The sequence below is a fragment of the Cervus canadensis genome, chromosome 22 (genome assembly GCF_019320065.1).
Source record: "Cervus canadensis isolate Bull #8, Minnesota chromosome 22, ASM1932006v1, whole genome shotgun sequence".
NCBI classification, from domain to species: domain Eukaryota; kingdom Metazoa; phylum Chordata; class Mammalia; order Artiodactyla; family Cervidae; genus Cervus; species Cervus canadensis.
The window spans coordinates 46123972-46138469 of NC_057407.1; the positions used below are offsets into that span (position 1 = coordinate 46123972).

Genomic DNA, 14498 nt, shown 5'->3' on the forward strand with positions numbered 1-14498 from the left:
AGCCACCCTCTTTCTAGGGTGGTTCAGAGAACAGCTCTTGAGTTCCTCAACAGGAAGGGGGCACCCCCAACCCCCAGGTTTTCCTCTGCCTCTTGTGGGGCCAAGATCGAAGGGCAGGGGGCATCGTTGCTATAGCAGCAGTCTACTCAGGCTGCGCCTCAACCAACCAAAGGTCAGTTTCCCATTGGCTTCACCAAAACCTCTACTGAGTGTAGATGTTCAGGGACAAATCTACTAGTCCTCTACGCAATAGTTTTCATTTTGCACTGTCAAAAGTACAGACCACTAAAAATCTGCAGATCACAACCTTCCCACAGAGGCACAAGGAGATACCACTTGGCTCGGTATTATAGCTGCATAGCTGCGTCTGTAGGACGTTTTCTCCCACTTGTTCCACAATACCACCTCGTCCCTTTTGCAGACAAGTGTTGCAGCCCTGGAAGCAGACAAGAACACTGAGCTTTGCTCTTAGGTATCCTTAAGGCTTCCTGTCAGACAGCTTCCCCACTTGAGGCGACATTGACTTTGACTGGTTTCAGTAAAATTGTAGAAATGTGTAGCTATTTCTATTGTATTGCTCAAAGATAAGAAGGGTACACAATACTGTTCTTGCTCTAAGGATGAGGACTGCCCTATAGGTGACAAGTCCCAGCATGTATCTGGGGCTCACAGGCTGAAGGATCAGGCCAAGAGCTTATCTCTAGGGAAACAGTTTAACAAGCTTTCCCTTATCCGCCTATGTTCCTGTTCGATCAATCTCAACACAGTTCTTTTCCCTGCAGTGCCTCACAGATCTCCCTAGATGAAGCAACACTTCAATGTGTTAATGTGTCTACTGTATTGTTTTTTGTTTCCCCAGCACCTCTCAATGTGAGATGGAATGGTTACAAAATGTTACAAGTAGAAAAGTGAAGATTTCTCAAATTAGAAAATTCTCCCATGCCTCTCCACCTTCTTGGTCAAATGACTGTTTTCAGGAACAAGCTCACCAACTCTGGCACCGTTTCCTGGAGTACTCCCTTCTCAGTATTCCTAGTCTCTCTCACTTAGAGGTAGGATGGGGTGAGAAAGTCACAAAGCCTATCAGGTATCCTCCAGAGAGGTAAACTGGGGGCGGGGGGCTGATTTTCCAAAAGCAGTATCATCACATCATGAGCAAGAATTCAGCTGGAACAGAATGTAGTGACATTTTCCATATCATTATCCCACTGCATTTAGCTTAAAAGCATACGTCCATCCAACAGTTCCCTCTTTATCTGAGATTTCACTTTTTGTGGTTTGTTACCTGTGGTCCAAAACAAAATTGGATGGAAAATTCTAGGGATAAACAGTTCATAGGTTTAATACTGGGCACCATGAGATGGAATCTCAATCATCTCAATCTGCTCCATTATGGGCAAGACCTGATTCATCCCTTTCTCCAGCATATCCACACAGTATATGCTATTTACCACGTAGTATAGGAAAAAACACAGTGTATATAGGGTTTGATACTATCTGCAGTTTCAGATATCCACTCGGGATCTTGGAGTAGATACTCCTTGGATAAAGGGGAGACTACTGTCGATGCATTTCTCTGTCTTGGCTGAACGGTTTTAAGGACACAGCTGGTGAAAGTGTTAGCTGCTCAGTCCTTCGAGCTCTTTGTGACTCTCTGGACTGTAGCCTGCCAGGCTCTCTGTCTGTGGAATTCTCCAGGCAAGAATACTGGAGGAGGTATCCATTCCCTTCTCCAGGGGATCTTCCCAACCCAGGGATTGAACCCGCATCTCCTGCATTGCAGGCAGATTCTTTACCATCTGAGTCACAAGGGAAGCCTTGTTTAACTGAGCAACTAATGATGGCTCAATAAAAAGCATAAGTCTGGAATTCAAAAAGAGGATAAGCAGCAGCAATCTCATAAATAAGAACTCTTATTTCTCACACTACTCCCAGTCCCCATGCTGTGGTTCTTACTTCTTCTGGTGAAACAAATACCAAACCAGGATTTAGTGAAAGAACATGACTTCTCTGGTTGGAAGCCCTTGGTTGGCACCCCAACTCTGTCACTTCCTAGCACTCTAGGGAAGTTAACCCCAACCCCAAACAATGTCTTTCTCCATCTGTAGAACAGTGGTACCACCCACCCACACTTGCAGGGCAGCACCTTGGACTAAATTTATGTCAGGAGCCTACTTTATTGTCTGGCACTTAGAGACAGACTTATGTTGGCATCCCAGTAACATAACCAATAAAAGAACCAAAAGAACTCTATGTGCTAATACTTAAGCTTAAACCATGTTTCATTTTCTTCTCAAAAATTTAACAGCACTTTCTGATAAAAATTCTTGGTTTTGACTGAGTTTACACTGTTTCTACTCTTATTTTTAAGTCAGTGAGTAAAGAACAAAATTACATATAACAAAGGTTCTCCTCTAGCTTTAACAGCATCTGAAATTAATCAGAAAGAATAAACAAAATAAGAACGCCAATTATGAAAGACAAACTATAGGTGTACATTACTTGCTTAGATCTGGGAGCCTAACTGCTCACAAAAGGACTCATAGATATTTTTTTTTATTGTTAAGCTGCAACATACATGGTTTAATACAACAAAAAAAACATTTAATCAAGTGAAAAGTAATAAACTGAACAATAAACAAACACTCAAAACAAAATATTTTCCATTGGAAACATGTTAAGATGAATACGGGGTTTCATTACCATCTTACTGCAATTTTCTTATGTGTTACTAGCCTACATACCCCATGTTTTCTGTAATCATGCAGATGTGAATGGAAGTTTGAATGATTAAATAAATGAAAAGTCCATTTACTGCAGAGAATCATTTCACAAGGCAGCCAAACTGGGTCAGAGAACAAAATTATTCAAGAAATTCTCCACGTATTTAGGTTCATTTTAGAATCCATGAACCTTAAGCTGTTCCTCCTTGACAATGCCAACCTGCAAAATAAAATTTAGCAGAATCACTAACATATAAATTCATTCCTAAGAAAACAGAGCAGTCATTAAAAAGTATCACTGTTAACAGGTCATTGCAACACTATTATTTGTGGCATAAACTGCTAATAAAAATTCAACACACATTTGAATATCATGACAAGCCGCAAAACATCCTCAGTGGACCCAGGAATGATCAGGTCATTCTAATGACAAAATAAACTGGTACTCCTGTCTTCAAAATAAGTACAACTAATGTGCTTCATCCACATGATTTTTTACTAAAGAGGATAAAGTTATAATTCATGTCACCATTAAATACAATGTCAGAAGCAATCTCAAGTCTGTACATAAAGGACCCAATCACTCACCTCCAAGAGAAATTGGCAAATGTTTTTTCTTTGGTCACCTTGAAGCTGAATAACCTCTCCGTATTCCGGATGTTCAATCACAGTACCATTACAGGCAAATTTCTGGAAAAGTAGATTCAACATAACTGAATCAAATAACAATGATATTTTATTTTCACCCTAAGATTACCTAGATGTTAATTAAGAGTATGAACATAGTTTCCTTGGGTCCAATCATTTTCACCCACATTGACAGTCAAGTAAAGGTGTGGACCATAATCCTACTTAGAGGTGTGCTTCAATAACTACATTTTAATCTCTCTTTCCTAACACCTTTACCTTTTTGAAAGCTTTCACAAGTTTCTTTTTGTCATAATCATCCGCAATGCCCTGAACAGTAGTCAGTGTCTTCCTGCCGTTCCGTTGCTGGATTCTTATATGAATGTAATCCTCAGTCCCTGCCGGGAGTAAGTCGTCACCCTTAGTTGCATCAGCAAAGGGGTCTGCAAAGGGAATACAAAAAAATCCAAAGCAGGAAAATATCTTTTAGTTAGTAATTTCCAGATATATGGTTCGCTACAATCTAGACACTCAGCAAAGAAGGTTCTAGTGCCTCTGCTTTTTTTCTGCAGGTGGGGATGGGGAGGGGGGGAGTCATAGCGTAGGTTATTAATGAAACCGCTAAGGTACTCTCACAAAATGAAATTTTAAACAGGTATGCCCACCAATAGCGGAAGATAAAACGCTTACAGGTGGATAATGTTATCGTTGAACATAATCCTGAGATTTTTAAGACCTTAATTTTACAGCCACTATAAAAAATGTGCGTCATCTCGATTACATTCTGATGACAACAGAAAGATTCACAGATACCTCCTAATCGTTTAACAGTAACTCTGCCTGGTAAAAAGATGCATATATCTCAATCAAGAGTACTACACGTAGAGAACTGGACCACTACCCTATAACAGATCAGAGGCCTGATCGGCCGCATCTTCTACTAAATGCCCCCGAGAGCCGCTCACAAAACAGCCCTGACCGCTAATGGACGCCGATACCCCGGCCCGGGCCGGCGTCCCCCTGGCCAGCAGCAGGGCAGGTCTGGGGGCGGCACGGGGTCGCAGAGGTGGCAGGAGGCAGGAACGAGGCGCAGGCCGGCCCGGGAGAGGACAGGGGGCGGCGCAGGGTCCCCGGCCGGAGCTCCGGGGGCCGTCCTCAGGGAGGGGGTCGCCAGGGGCCTAGTCGCCATCTTCCGGGCGCCGAGACAAAGCCCCACTCGGGCTGCGGGGAGGGCGACCGGGGGCCCTGCGAGCCAGGGAGCGGACGAGCGGCCCCGCCGGGGGCGGGCAGCGGCGGCTGGACAGCTGAGAGGCGCGCGGAGGACGCGGCGGGCGGGAGGCGGCGGCGGGGCAACCCGCTCTTACCGAAAGATTGGAGGTTCTGGATAGTGGACATGCGATACTAGTGTGAGGCCGGTGTGGGGGTAAAATTCCTGCGGGGCCCGCCCGGATCACCGTGTCAGGACGCTGCAGTGGCGAAAAAAACGGAAATAAATACGGAGACGCTTGGCCCCGGGGCTGGGATGCGGCTTGAGCGGCGGCGGCGGCGGCGGAAGCCGGGAGGAGGCAGGAAGAGGCGAAGGAGGAGGCGGAGGAAGAGGCGGCGGCAACGGATGCGAAGACGCGAAAGAAGAGGCGGCGCTGCGGCTTCTCCCACAAAATGGCCGATGGAGACTATTTAGCCGCGCCCGCGGCCCCTCCCACGTGACCCCGCCCGCGCCGAGCGCTCTGGGACTTGTAGTTTTCTCGAGGCAAGACAGTCTGGAAAGCCTGGAACGGGTGGGCTTCCGGGACCTCAATTCCCAGCAAGGTGTGCGCCTCCAAGGGCCGGGTGGCTTGGGCAGGGAAGGGTGTAGCGGGCTGCTGACCTGTCTGGCTAGAACCCTCGTAGTCTAGAGGTGTCCTCCCCGCTCTCTCGCACACTCTCCTTGACTCGTCTTTTCTCGCCGTAGGGTGGCAGCGCGGAGGGGTCAGTGCTGGCGGGGCCGGGGGAGGGGAGGCGGATCATGTTGCATCAGTCACCCTCGAGGCCTTGGGTAATGTAAGTAAAATCGGGGTACAGGAGCAAAACAAGGCCCCAAGTCCCGGCTTTCGACTCGATGGCCGCCCCTCATCACCTCCCTTCCGTATCTCCCGCCTCGTCCGGTTGGGTCGAGGCGGGGGGCCTCCTACCCAGGATTGTGCTGTCCTCCAAGTGTCTACCACGGTGGTTCTCAGACTCTAGCGTACATCTCCCCGAGGGCTTAAAATACAGATTAATAGACCCCGGAGCTTCAGTTTTTGCGTTTCTAACAACCTGACAGGAGACGCTAATTCTACTGATCTGGAATCTCGCTTCAAAACCACTGCCCAGCTTCACCAAGGGCCTGGCATCCAGTGGGAGTCACGTATATTCCCCAGTTCGACCGAATGCACCAGAAAATCAACCTGCCAGCTTAACACAGAACCTTGAACACGAAGGTTGATTGACAAGAGTCAGACACCAGAACAGTAATATCTTCCTATCAAGCTATAAACAGAAAAACAAACCTGAGACTACGGCAATGGGCTCACCCAGTCAGGTGCTCAATTGTAAAACTTGGCTGGCCTTTTGTAAGCAAAGAGATAGACTGAAAGGTAGGGATTCTTAACTTTGTTTTGTGCCACGGCAGTCTTGTGAAGCCTATGGACCCATTCTCAGAATAATCCTTTTAAGTGCGTGAAATAAAAAATGTTGGATTACAAAGGAAACAATATATTGAAATTAAAACCAATGCATTGATAACATAGTATTGCTCCTTTACTAATGCCTTAATTGAGAAGATTTAGCAGCAGATCTCACAAAGGTTGGAATTTCAAAAAGGTGACAAATATTTTGAGATGTCTGTAAGCATCAGAAGTGTAATATGAAAATATCAGTTACGTCTACTGGTGCAAAATTATAGATCCTTCAGATACTACTTTTATGTTGCCAGCATTCATAGTGTAGCAAAGGCTAACTTTTGTTTATAGAGATTAGTGAAAGTGTAGGTGGAGTCTTCTTTTCCATCCGGTTTTAGGAATCCACCCTCCTCCCCACCCACACACAGTTTTAGCTGTGGATCAACAATCTGCAGACCCCAGTTTAGGAACCTGGATTTAAAAATCTTTTGTGATTAACTATGATAATAGTAAATGGATAATTTACTGTTATAAATAATTTACTATTATAAGAAATAATAGTAAATGGATAATTTATTGAGTACATGCTATTTGCCTGTTGTAAGCTTTATACACAGTATATTAATCTTCATAGCCATTCTATAATATAGTTATTCCTCTGTTTATACTCATGTAGAAATGGAGGCTATTTGCCTGAAGAATCAAATTTGCAACTCTCAGAAATCTGAACTACATTTTGGGGCTTTTAGTCCTGATTTGAATGAATGACACTTTTATTATCCAAACTAAAGTGTAAAGTGTTAGAACTGGTTCAGAAACAAGGAGAAGCAAACATTTGTTGTTCATTTGTTGATTATTCCTGCAGAGGCTTTCTAGTTTTGAACCTTTATCAGTGTGCTTTAAAGTAATTTTTAATACTTATTTGGATGAAATTTCAAAATAAACAAATGCATAACCATTTCTGTTTTCTTTCTTTGTTACTAGACATCTCAAACTGTTTTATATTACATTTTTTCTTAGAAGGAGCCAAGAGTGGTCCAGTCAAGGAAAAAAATAACAAACAGAGAGAAGTTAAAAAAGATCCAGAAATCTTGGGGTTTCGTGATCATTACCTGTGTCAGGAGAGCACATACTTTCTTGAACCTACTGTTTACATCAGAGATCCCCAGGAGCTCAGAAATCAAAGGCAACTATGAATACAGGTCAGATACAATTGGGATGATAGTCTGGAAAACTCTTCTGATTCCAGTCATCATTCTGACTTTATATTTAGACCTGACCCGTCCAATACAGGAACCACTAACCACGTGTGGCTGTTGAACCCTTGCAGTGTAGCTACTGCAAATTGTGATGTGCTCTGACTCTAAAATACACCTTTGGAAAATTTAAATTGTCTCAATTTCACCTGTTTCTTTTTAGAATGTGGCTACTAGAAAATGTAATACTGCATATGGCTCACATACTATTTCTATTGGACAGCACTGGTTCAGAGTGAAAGGATTTGACCTATATGTAAAGTTATAAAAGGAACAAGTTAAAACACTTAAAATCTATTATTTTTATTAATATCTCTAAACAATATCAACCTAGTTTAAGGTGATTATTTCATGCCTTATTTCCAAAGGGAATTTAGATCACTTGCAGAAAACAGTAGTATTGACTAAAGGAATCAGGGAAGATTTTTTTTTTTTAATGTTAGAATAGTTGAGACATAAAAGCCCCCAAAGCTAAAGAGAAACCTCAGATCTGGCTTTTAACTTCCTAATGGTTAAGACAAAGAGAAAATCAGCTAGAAAATCCATACGTCTACAGGATGAAAACATACCAGTTGTGCAGGAGGAATGATTTTGCCTGGCTCTGGGCCACAGCTGGTGTTTTTCTTGGGCTCTCATAAAGGGGACACTGTGATGTAGTGGGCAGTGTCCCCAGTAGCCTGCCTACCATGAAGACAATGGTGGGTTTTATGCAGCTGCTTCTCATCAGCCAGTCAGGAAGAGATGCTAACAGGTGAGGACCTCGGGTCCTTGTCCATCCAGAGGTTGCTAGTTGCAGCGGCCTCGTGATGATGTGGCACTCAGGTTTTCTGCTTCAGTGAGCGTAACTGACCATCTGTCTCCGCTGCTGCACTCTGAATTCAGCATCGCTGAGGTCAACTCTCCTGCCAGCTGTTCCTGTTGACTCAAGAAGGATCCTGATCCAGGCCGGTTCTTTAGAGATGTGGGACTCCTTATGTAGGAGGACCTACACCTAGTGTCTAGGTCAGAAAAAGCCACTTTACAACCTCAGCTTATTATCGTGAACACTTGATTGTTATATTAGCAATGTGTGATACAAAGGAAGTGCTTGAAAACATTATCAGTTAAGACATTCAATTCTTTTTTTGTCATTGAAGATAGTAGAATTGTGTTAGAGCAGAACTCACTATTATGAGTATTTGCATAGGCCAAAAGTAAAATCACATCTCCAGAAACCTACTTAACCTGCAGTGGGAACTTGAATGATAGATCATTGAAATTAATAGTAATAATCAAGGGTTATGCTATCATTAAAGAGAAGGGAATAGTAATTTGCTCAAAATGGCTGGCTTGTTATCTTCACTATCAAAAGATCCCTAATAATGTCAGAAAATAGATGTTTTGGGGAAGAATAAATTCAGTGCTGAACAATACAGGTATGTCATCAACAGATGAGACATTTCTTTCCTCCTAAAGGAAATAAAAACAAATCGGTTGATGGAGGAAATGCTGAAACACTAGCTTCACTGGATTATTAAAGATTATAAAACATCTTTAAAATTCTGATATTATGGGCCTGAAATCCTATATTTTGGCAAGATAATATGCAAGAAGAAGACAAAGGCATTTTTCAAAATGTTTAAAAACTCAGAAAGTTTACTCCCATGGACAGTATTGATGACACACTCCAGAAAAATTAAAACTCAAGAGAAAGATATGGAATAAAAGAACATAGGTGCATAAAGAAATCAGTAAAGATTATGATTATGTCTAAATCATATTGGTATGTAATGAGGGTGAAATATTTTATGGGTGACTTTTAGAAGAATGGAAATTTCATGCTTTTTTCAATCCAACAAAAGGTAAGAAAATGTAGAAAAGCAGCAAGAAATCACACAGTAAATTTAAAACATTAAATCATAATAAAGAGGTTAAATGTACGTAATTACCAGCAATCACAAGCATGAATGTTTTATTTTTCTGTTAACTAAAACTGGCTGTAAAACTTTACCTAGTTGCTATTTATGATATTTAAGGTCAAATGACAGAGAGTGAAAAAGTTATTGCAAGCAACTGCTAGTTGAAAAGCGGCGTATAACAATATTACTATTGGGGAAAATTGAGTTCAAGAATTACATCAAGCAGGACAAAGAAGAATGGTTTATCGGGATCATAGTTATATTGGACCAAGAATATGAGTCACAAACTTTTATATTCCTTACAACTTGGCAAAATGCATATGTGACAAAAAAAGAAAATAAAAATATTGAGAAATTGACATAATGGAATACAGTAACACATTTGTTTCAGAAACATGTACAGTAAACAAAAACTAAGATATAGATACGTTTAATAATATAATGTATATGTTTGGCACAATAGATAACATGTAATACTTTGTACCCAGTGCAAAGCATACCAATTGTGTTCAAACACCCAGGACACCCAAATGTCCATCAACTGATGAATGAATAAGCTACATTTGGTATATCCATAAATGGAATACATCCATCCAAAAAAGGAATGATACATGCTACAATATGGGTGAACTTTGAAAACATGAGGCCAAATGAAAGAAGCCAGTCACAGAAGACCACATACTGTGTGACCCCTCTTAGGTGAATTGTCTAAAATTGGCCAAGCTATAGAGACAGAAAGTAGATTAGTTGTTGCCTAGGACTGGGGATGTGTTTGAGGGGAAATGGGTAGTTGCAGCTACTGAATATGTAGTTTCTGTTTTGAGTTAATGAGAATGTTCTAAAATTGATTATTGTGGTTTAGTCGCTGAGTCGTGTCTGACTCTGCAACCCATGGACTGTAGCACACCAGATTTCCGTGTCTTTCACTGTCTTCCGGAGTTTGCTCAAACTCATGTCCATTGAGTCAGTGATGCTCTCCAACCGTCTCATCCTCTGCTGCCTGCCTTCTCCTCCTGCCCTTAATCTTTCCCAGAATTAGAGTGTTTTACAATTAATCGGCTCTTTGAATCAGGTGGCCAAAGTATTGGAGCTTCAGCATCAGTCCTTCCAATGAATATTCAGGGTTGATTTCCTTTAGAATTGACTGGTTTGATCTCCTTGTTGTCTAAGGGACTCTCAAGAGTCTTCTCTAGCACCACAGATCGAAAGCATCTGTTCTTCAGCACCCAATTGCTTATGATGATGGATAAATTGTATGGGATGTGAATTATATCTCAATAAAATGGTGGTAAAAAGATAAGATACAAAAAAGTAAAAAAAAGTTTCTCTGATTCACTGTCAATGTAGTAAATAAAATATTACCAAATCAAGTCAGCACTGTACCCAAAAGAATAGTATTAACCCAGATATGCCGAGATGACCAATCATAAGTAAGTATATTTTAATAATATACTTCAGAATTTAACATATGAAACTTTAAATGGAGTGTTGCCATCCTGTAGAAGCACAGAGAAATGTTCACCAGCCAGAAGCTGAGGAATTCTCCATACCTCAAGTCATTAACAAATCCAAATGACAGACTTACAAAACAGACTCAACCAAGTCCATTCCCAAGAGTTGCATTTTAGTCAGTAGGGTCAGAGGGGGCTTGGGACATGGAGAAGGGGAATGGAGATCTGGTGATACTCAAATAGAATTGATAGAAACTTCCTGTCTCTCAGAGGAGATGAAACCCTTTAACAGCATGGGAAAGAAAATGGACACCATAGTGGTGGGTCAGCTAGCTTCAAAAAAACCTCTTTGGAAAGGTGCGTGGTGTCATTTCACTGAGCTTTAACTTGTAGGTACAGGCCCCATCTGAACTACCACGCTGTGAAGAGGCTGATCTCTCCCCTTCTCAATACCCTGACCAACGACAGGACATGAACTCTATGGTCGTGTGAAGATGAAAACAAAATAGATTTTAGTTGATGACCTGGCTCTATTCTCCAAAGACACTGCCCCCTCTGCCACTCGGTGAGGCGAGAGCCAGGACCACAGCGTGGGAGGTAAGGCTGCATGTTACGTGAGCTCATAGTTTCTGGAAGTGGACGACACAGGTTGTTGCTTCTTCTTTCAAGGATAGACCAGTGACCTTTCCAAGTCTCAAATTTATGCTGATGCTTTCATTGTAATAACAGCTTGCATGAATTCTTTTCTTAGTTCACTTTAATATGAGGGCGACTTAATCGATTGTATTACTCTTTTAACTGAGCCATCAGTTTGTTTTTTTTTAATATTCAATATTCCCGTATCATAATCTGCCCATCATGGTATGTAATCCTAGAACAACCATGTCCTTATGTCACCGGGCTGCCCAAAGCTCTGGTAATAGGTACACTGAGATATCAACCTGTAGCACCATGTCTTTATAAAATCTTATTTAATTGATATAATGCTCCTCATAGTTTGTCAGTTTCTTGGGTCTGTGGTTTCAAGACTTTTGAGTTCAATCACCTTCATTGGAAACATTTTCTTTATTTAGTGAATTTACAAGGCTGGTAAAACAATCTCAGCCGAGATTCAGTTTCTTTCTTTATTCCTTTTTCTTTTTTTTTTGACAGGATTGTATCTCATCTAAGCAAAGAAAAAAGAAATATTCATGTGGCAGTATAGTGATAGCTTGCACCTACTAAGTGTGCAATATGTTCCGGGGCTAAGTGCTGGGCTAAGTGCTTTCCACACAATTCTTGTATTTTCCTTAGCCTCATTTTCAATTCTGGACCACAAATCCCAAATGGGCATTCAGCGTCACAGTTCTTACGGCACTTACTCAGATGTTTTCCTCTTTCTCACTCTCTGCAATGATGATTTCATACATCGGTCTTCTCAAACCCAAATTCCTTCCCCCATGTTCCTTCTCAGCTGATGACCTTGCTTGTACTTTACTAAGACCATAGAAGCCATCAGATGGAAACAGACACCAGCCACCAAATCTCCAAATCTCCCTGCATTTGTCCCTGTGCTCCTTGCCTTGCCAACTTGTTACCCTGGTTGAGAATCCCTGTTTTCCTCTTTTGCCCTTTCAAGGATGTTGCTCCTGGGAGAAGTATCCACCTCTCCCTCCTGCATCTATAATGTCTCTCTCTATAGACTTAGTTCCACCAGGATGCAAATAGGCTCTAGAATCTTACGTCTTAATAGACGAAAACAAAAATTCCTTTGAATATTCTTTTCTTGCCAGGAGTCATTTCTCTCCTCTTCCAGAGAGTTGTCTAAGGTCACTGTCTCTGCTTGTTCATGATTCATCTCTCCTTAACTCCTCCGTACAGGCTTCCATCTCCACTGCTATGCTGAGATCATCCATGCCCAAGCGTGCTTGACCCCATATTGCCAACCCAATGCTGTCTCACTGTTTCTGACTTGGTCCTCTTTGCAGCATTTGACAGCATGAAGTACTCTTTTCTTCTGTTGGCTGCTGTGACTTCATCGTCTCTTGCTTTTCTTCCATATCATTGGTCATGCTGTTTCTAACTGCTTTGCTGACTCCTTCTCTGCTCAGACTGTGTCAGTGTGTTTATTAAGATAAGAGGAAAAAGATGGTATGTTGGAAGTCAAGGAAAGGAAGTGTGCATCCCAAAGGCTGGGTTATGAGTGGTTGTCACCAGTTGCGGACAGCTGAGCCTGGTAGACTGGCAACCTCCTGGCTGCATTCAGTGGCATTGTAGTGTCAGGATGAGGGGACAGAGCTGAAGTAGTCGAGCTGACTATTTCCAAACATTCATGCGGCCAGGGAGGATCTCAGATCCCCTCCACTTAGGTTACACTGGTTATCATAAGCAACCGGCAAGGAGGGAACGCGTTAGAACTTCCCCTTAAGCTCAAGGAAAACAAACATGGAGAGGAAATTATTCTGCATCAAAAGCATCTGTAAAGAAGGGAAACAAATATGGACAGTTATGTAAACAAAGCCATTCAGCTTTGAGAAATGGATAGGACACGGAGAGAGGGTGAGGAAACAGATTAAATGAAAGAAAACCTACTTTTGAGTTCAGCTCACCTCAATTCCCTTTGAATATTAGGCATCTTTAGTAATAATTCTTTTTTATAGAAACTTGAGAATTTGCAGAGCTGTCAGTGAAGCAATGAGTTGGGAGGGCAGTGTCATTGTTTCTTGGAGTATAATTCCTAAATAAATAAAGGACCCCAGGCAGTGTAACAGAATCCTCAGTAGCATTTTTTTCCTGGTAATTGCCAAAAGGGGTTCCATGTGGCTTTTGCTTACAGATGAAAAAGAGTAAAGACCTTCACCCTCTTAGAAACAGCTATGCATCTGTCAGAACTACCCAGTCACAAACACCAAGTCTGGCTTTCCAAAGTAAACATGTTATTTTGTATGCAATTGCTATAATTAGCTGTGGGGACATCACTGACCCATTAGCAGGAAAAACAGATGGGATGAGATTTGTCTTCATGCATGGGCTAGGATGTTGTGAAAATATTAGAAATTATTAGCTATAAACTCAGTCACCATGTTGCAGAGCTGGAATGCTCAGTTAAAAACAGTGGAGGAAGTGGTATAAGCAGTCCATGAAGGCCCTCTTTCAGTGACTCAGGATGATCATTTTAGGTGTCTTTCACAGTGGCTGATTACAAAATATGGAGACTGCAAAATCAGTTCATGTGAAAATTTGAGCAAACTCCCAAATCTGTTTCCACATTTTCAGCTACTGAAACTATCACTGACCCAGCAGCCTTGGTGGGAAACCTGGGGACCTTGCCACTTCTTCCCTTCTCTCCGCTCTGTCTGCTTGGTCTCTGAGTCGGCCTCCAACTCAGGAACACCTACTTTGAGCATCATCTAGTGTCTTGGGCCAGGGTGGGGCTAGAATTTTGATTAGGGACTAGAATTTTGTGAAATGTTTGGATTTTATAAGGGGGGGGGTGGGAATTGGCATATGTATTCTTTACTTTTTTTAATTGAAGTATAGTTGATTTACTATGTTGTGTTAGATTCAAGTGTACAACAAAGTGATTCAGTGATTCAAAGTGATTCACACACACATATATATGTGTGTACAATATACTTTTTCAGATTCTTTTCCCTTATATATTTTTATAAGAAATTGAGTATAGTTCCCTGTGCTATACAGTAGGTCCTTGTTGGTTATCTAGTTTATATATACCAGTATTGTCTATACTTGTATAATCCCATACTCCTACTAATTTATCCCTCTCCTACTTTCCTCTTTGGTAACCATAATTTTGTTTTCTGTGAGTTTGTCTCTATTTTGTAAATAAGTTCATTTGTATCATTTCTTTTAGATTATACATGTAAGTGACATCATAAGATAATAGTCTTTCTCTGTCTGCTTA

General features: G+C 41.6%; 1 protein-coding gene and 1 long non-coding RNA gene across 2 annotated transcripts; one reads left to right on the forward strand and one right to left on the reverse strand.

Moving 5' to 3' along the window:
* Positions 1-2540: 2540 nt before the first annotated feature.
* On the reverse strand, positions 2541-4853 carry EIF1B (eukaryotic translation initiation factor 1B). Its single transcript, XM_043443406.1, has 4 exons — positions 4715-4853; positions 3630-3793; positions 3312-3413; positions 2541-2943 (listed from the first exon to the last, which is right to left on the reverse strand). The coding sequence occupies exons 1-4, from the start codon at positions 4743-4745 to the stop codon at positions 2899-2901; spliced, it is 342 nt and encodes a 113-aa protein (XP_043299341.1). The 5' UTR covers positions 4746-4853; the 3' UTR covers positions 2541-2898.
* Positions 4854-5108: 255 nt separating this feature from the next.
* On the forward strand, positions 5109-6941 carry LOC122425082. Its single transcript, XR_006264684.1, has 3 exons — positions 5109-5159; positions 5302-5390; positions 5653-6941. It is a non-coding gene; the product is annotated as an uncharacterized LOC122425082 (long non-coding RNA).
* Positions 6942-14498: the final 7557 nt, after the last annotated feature.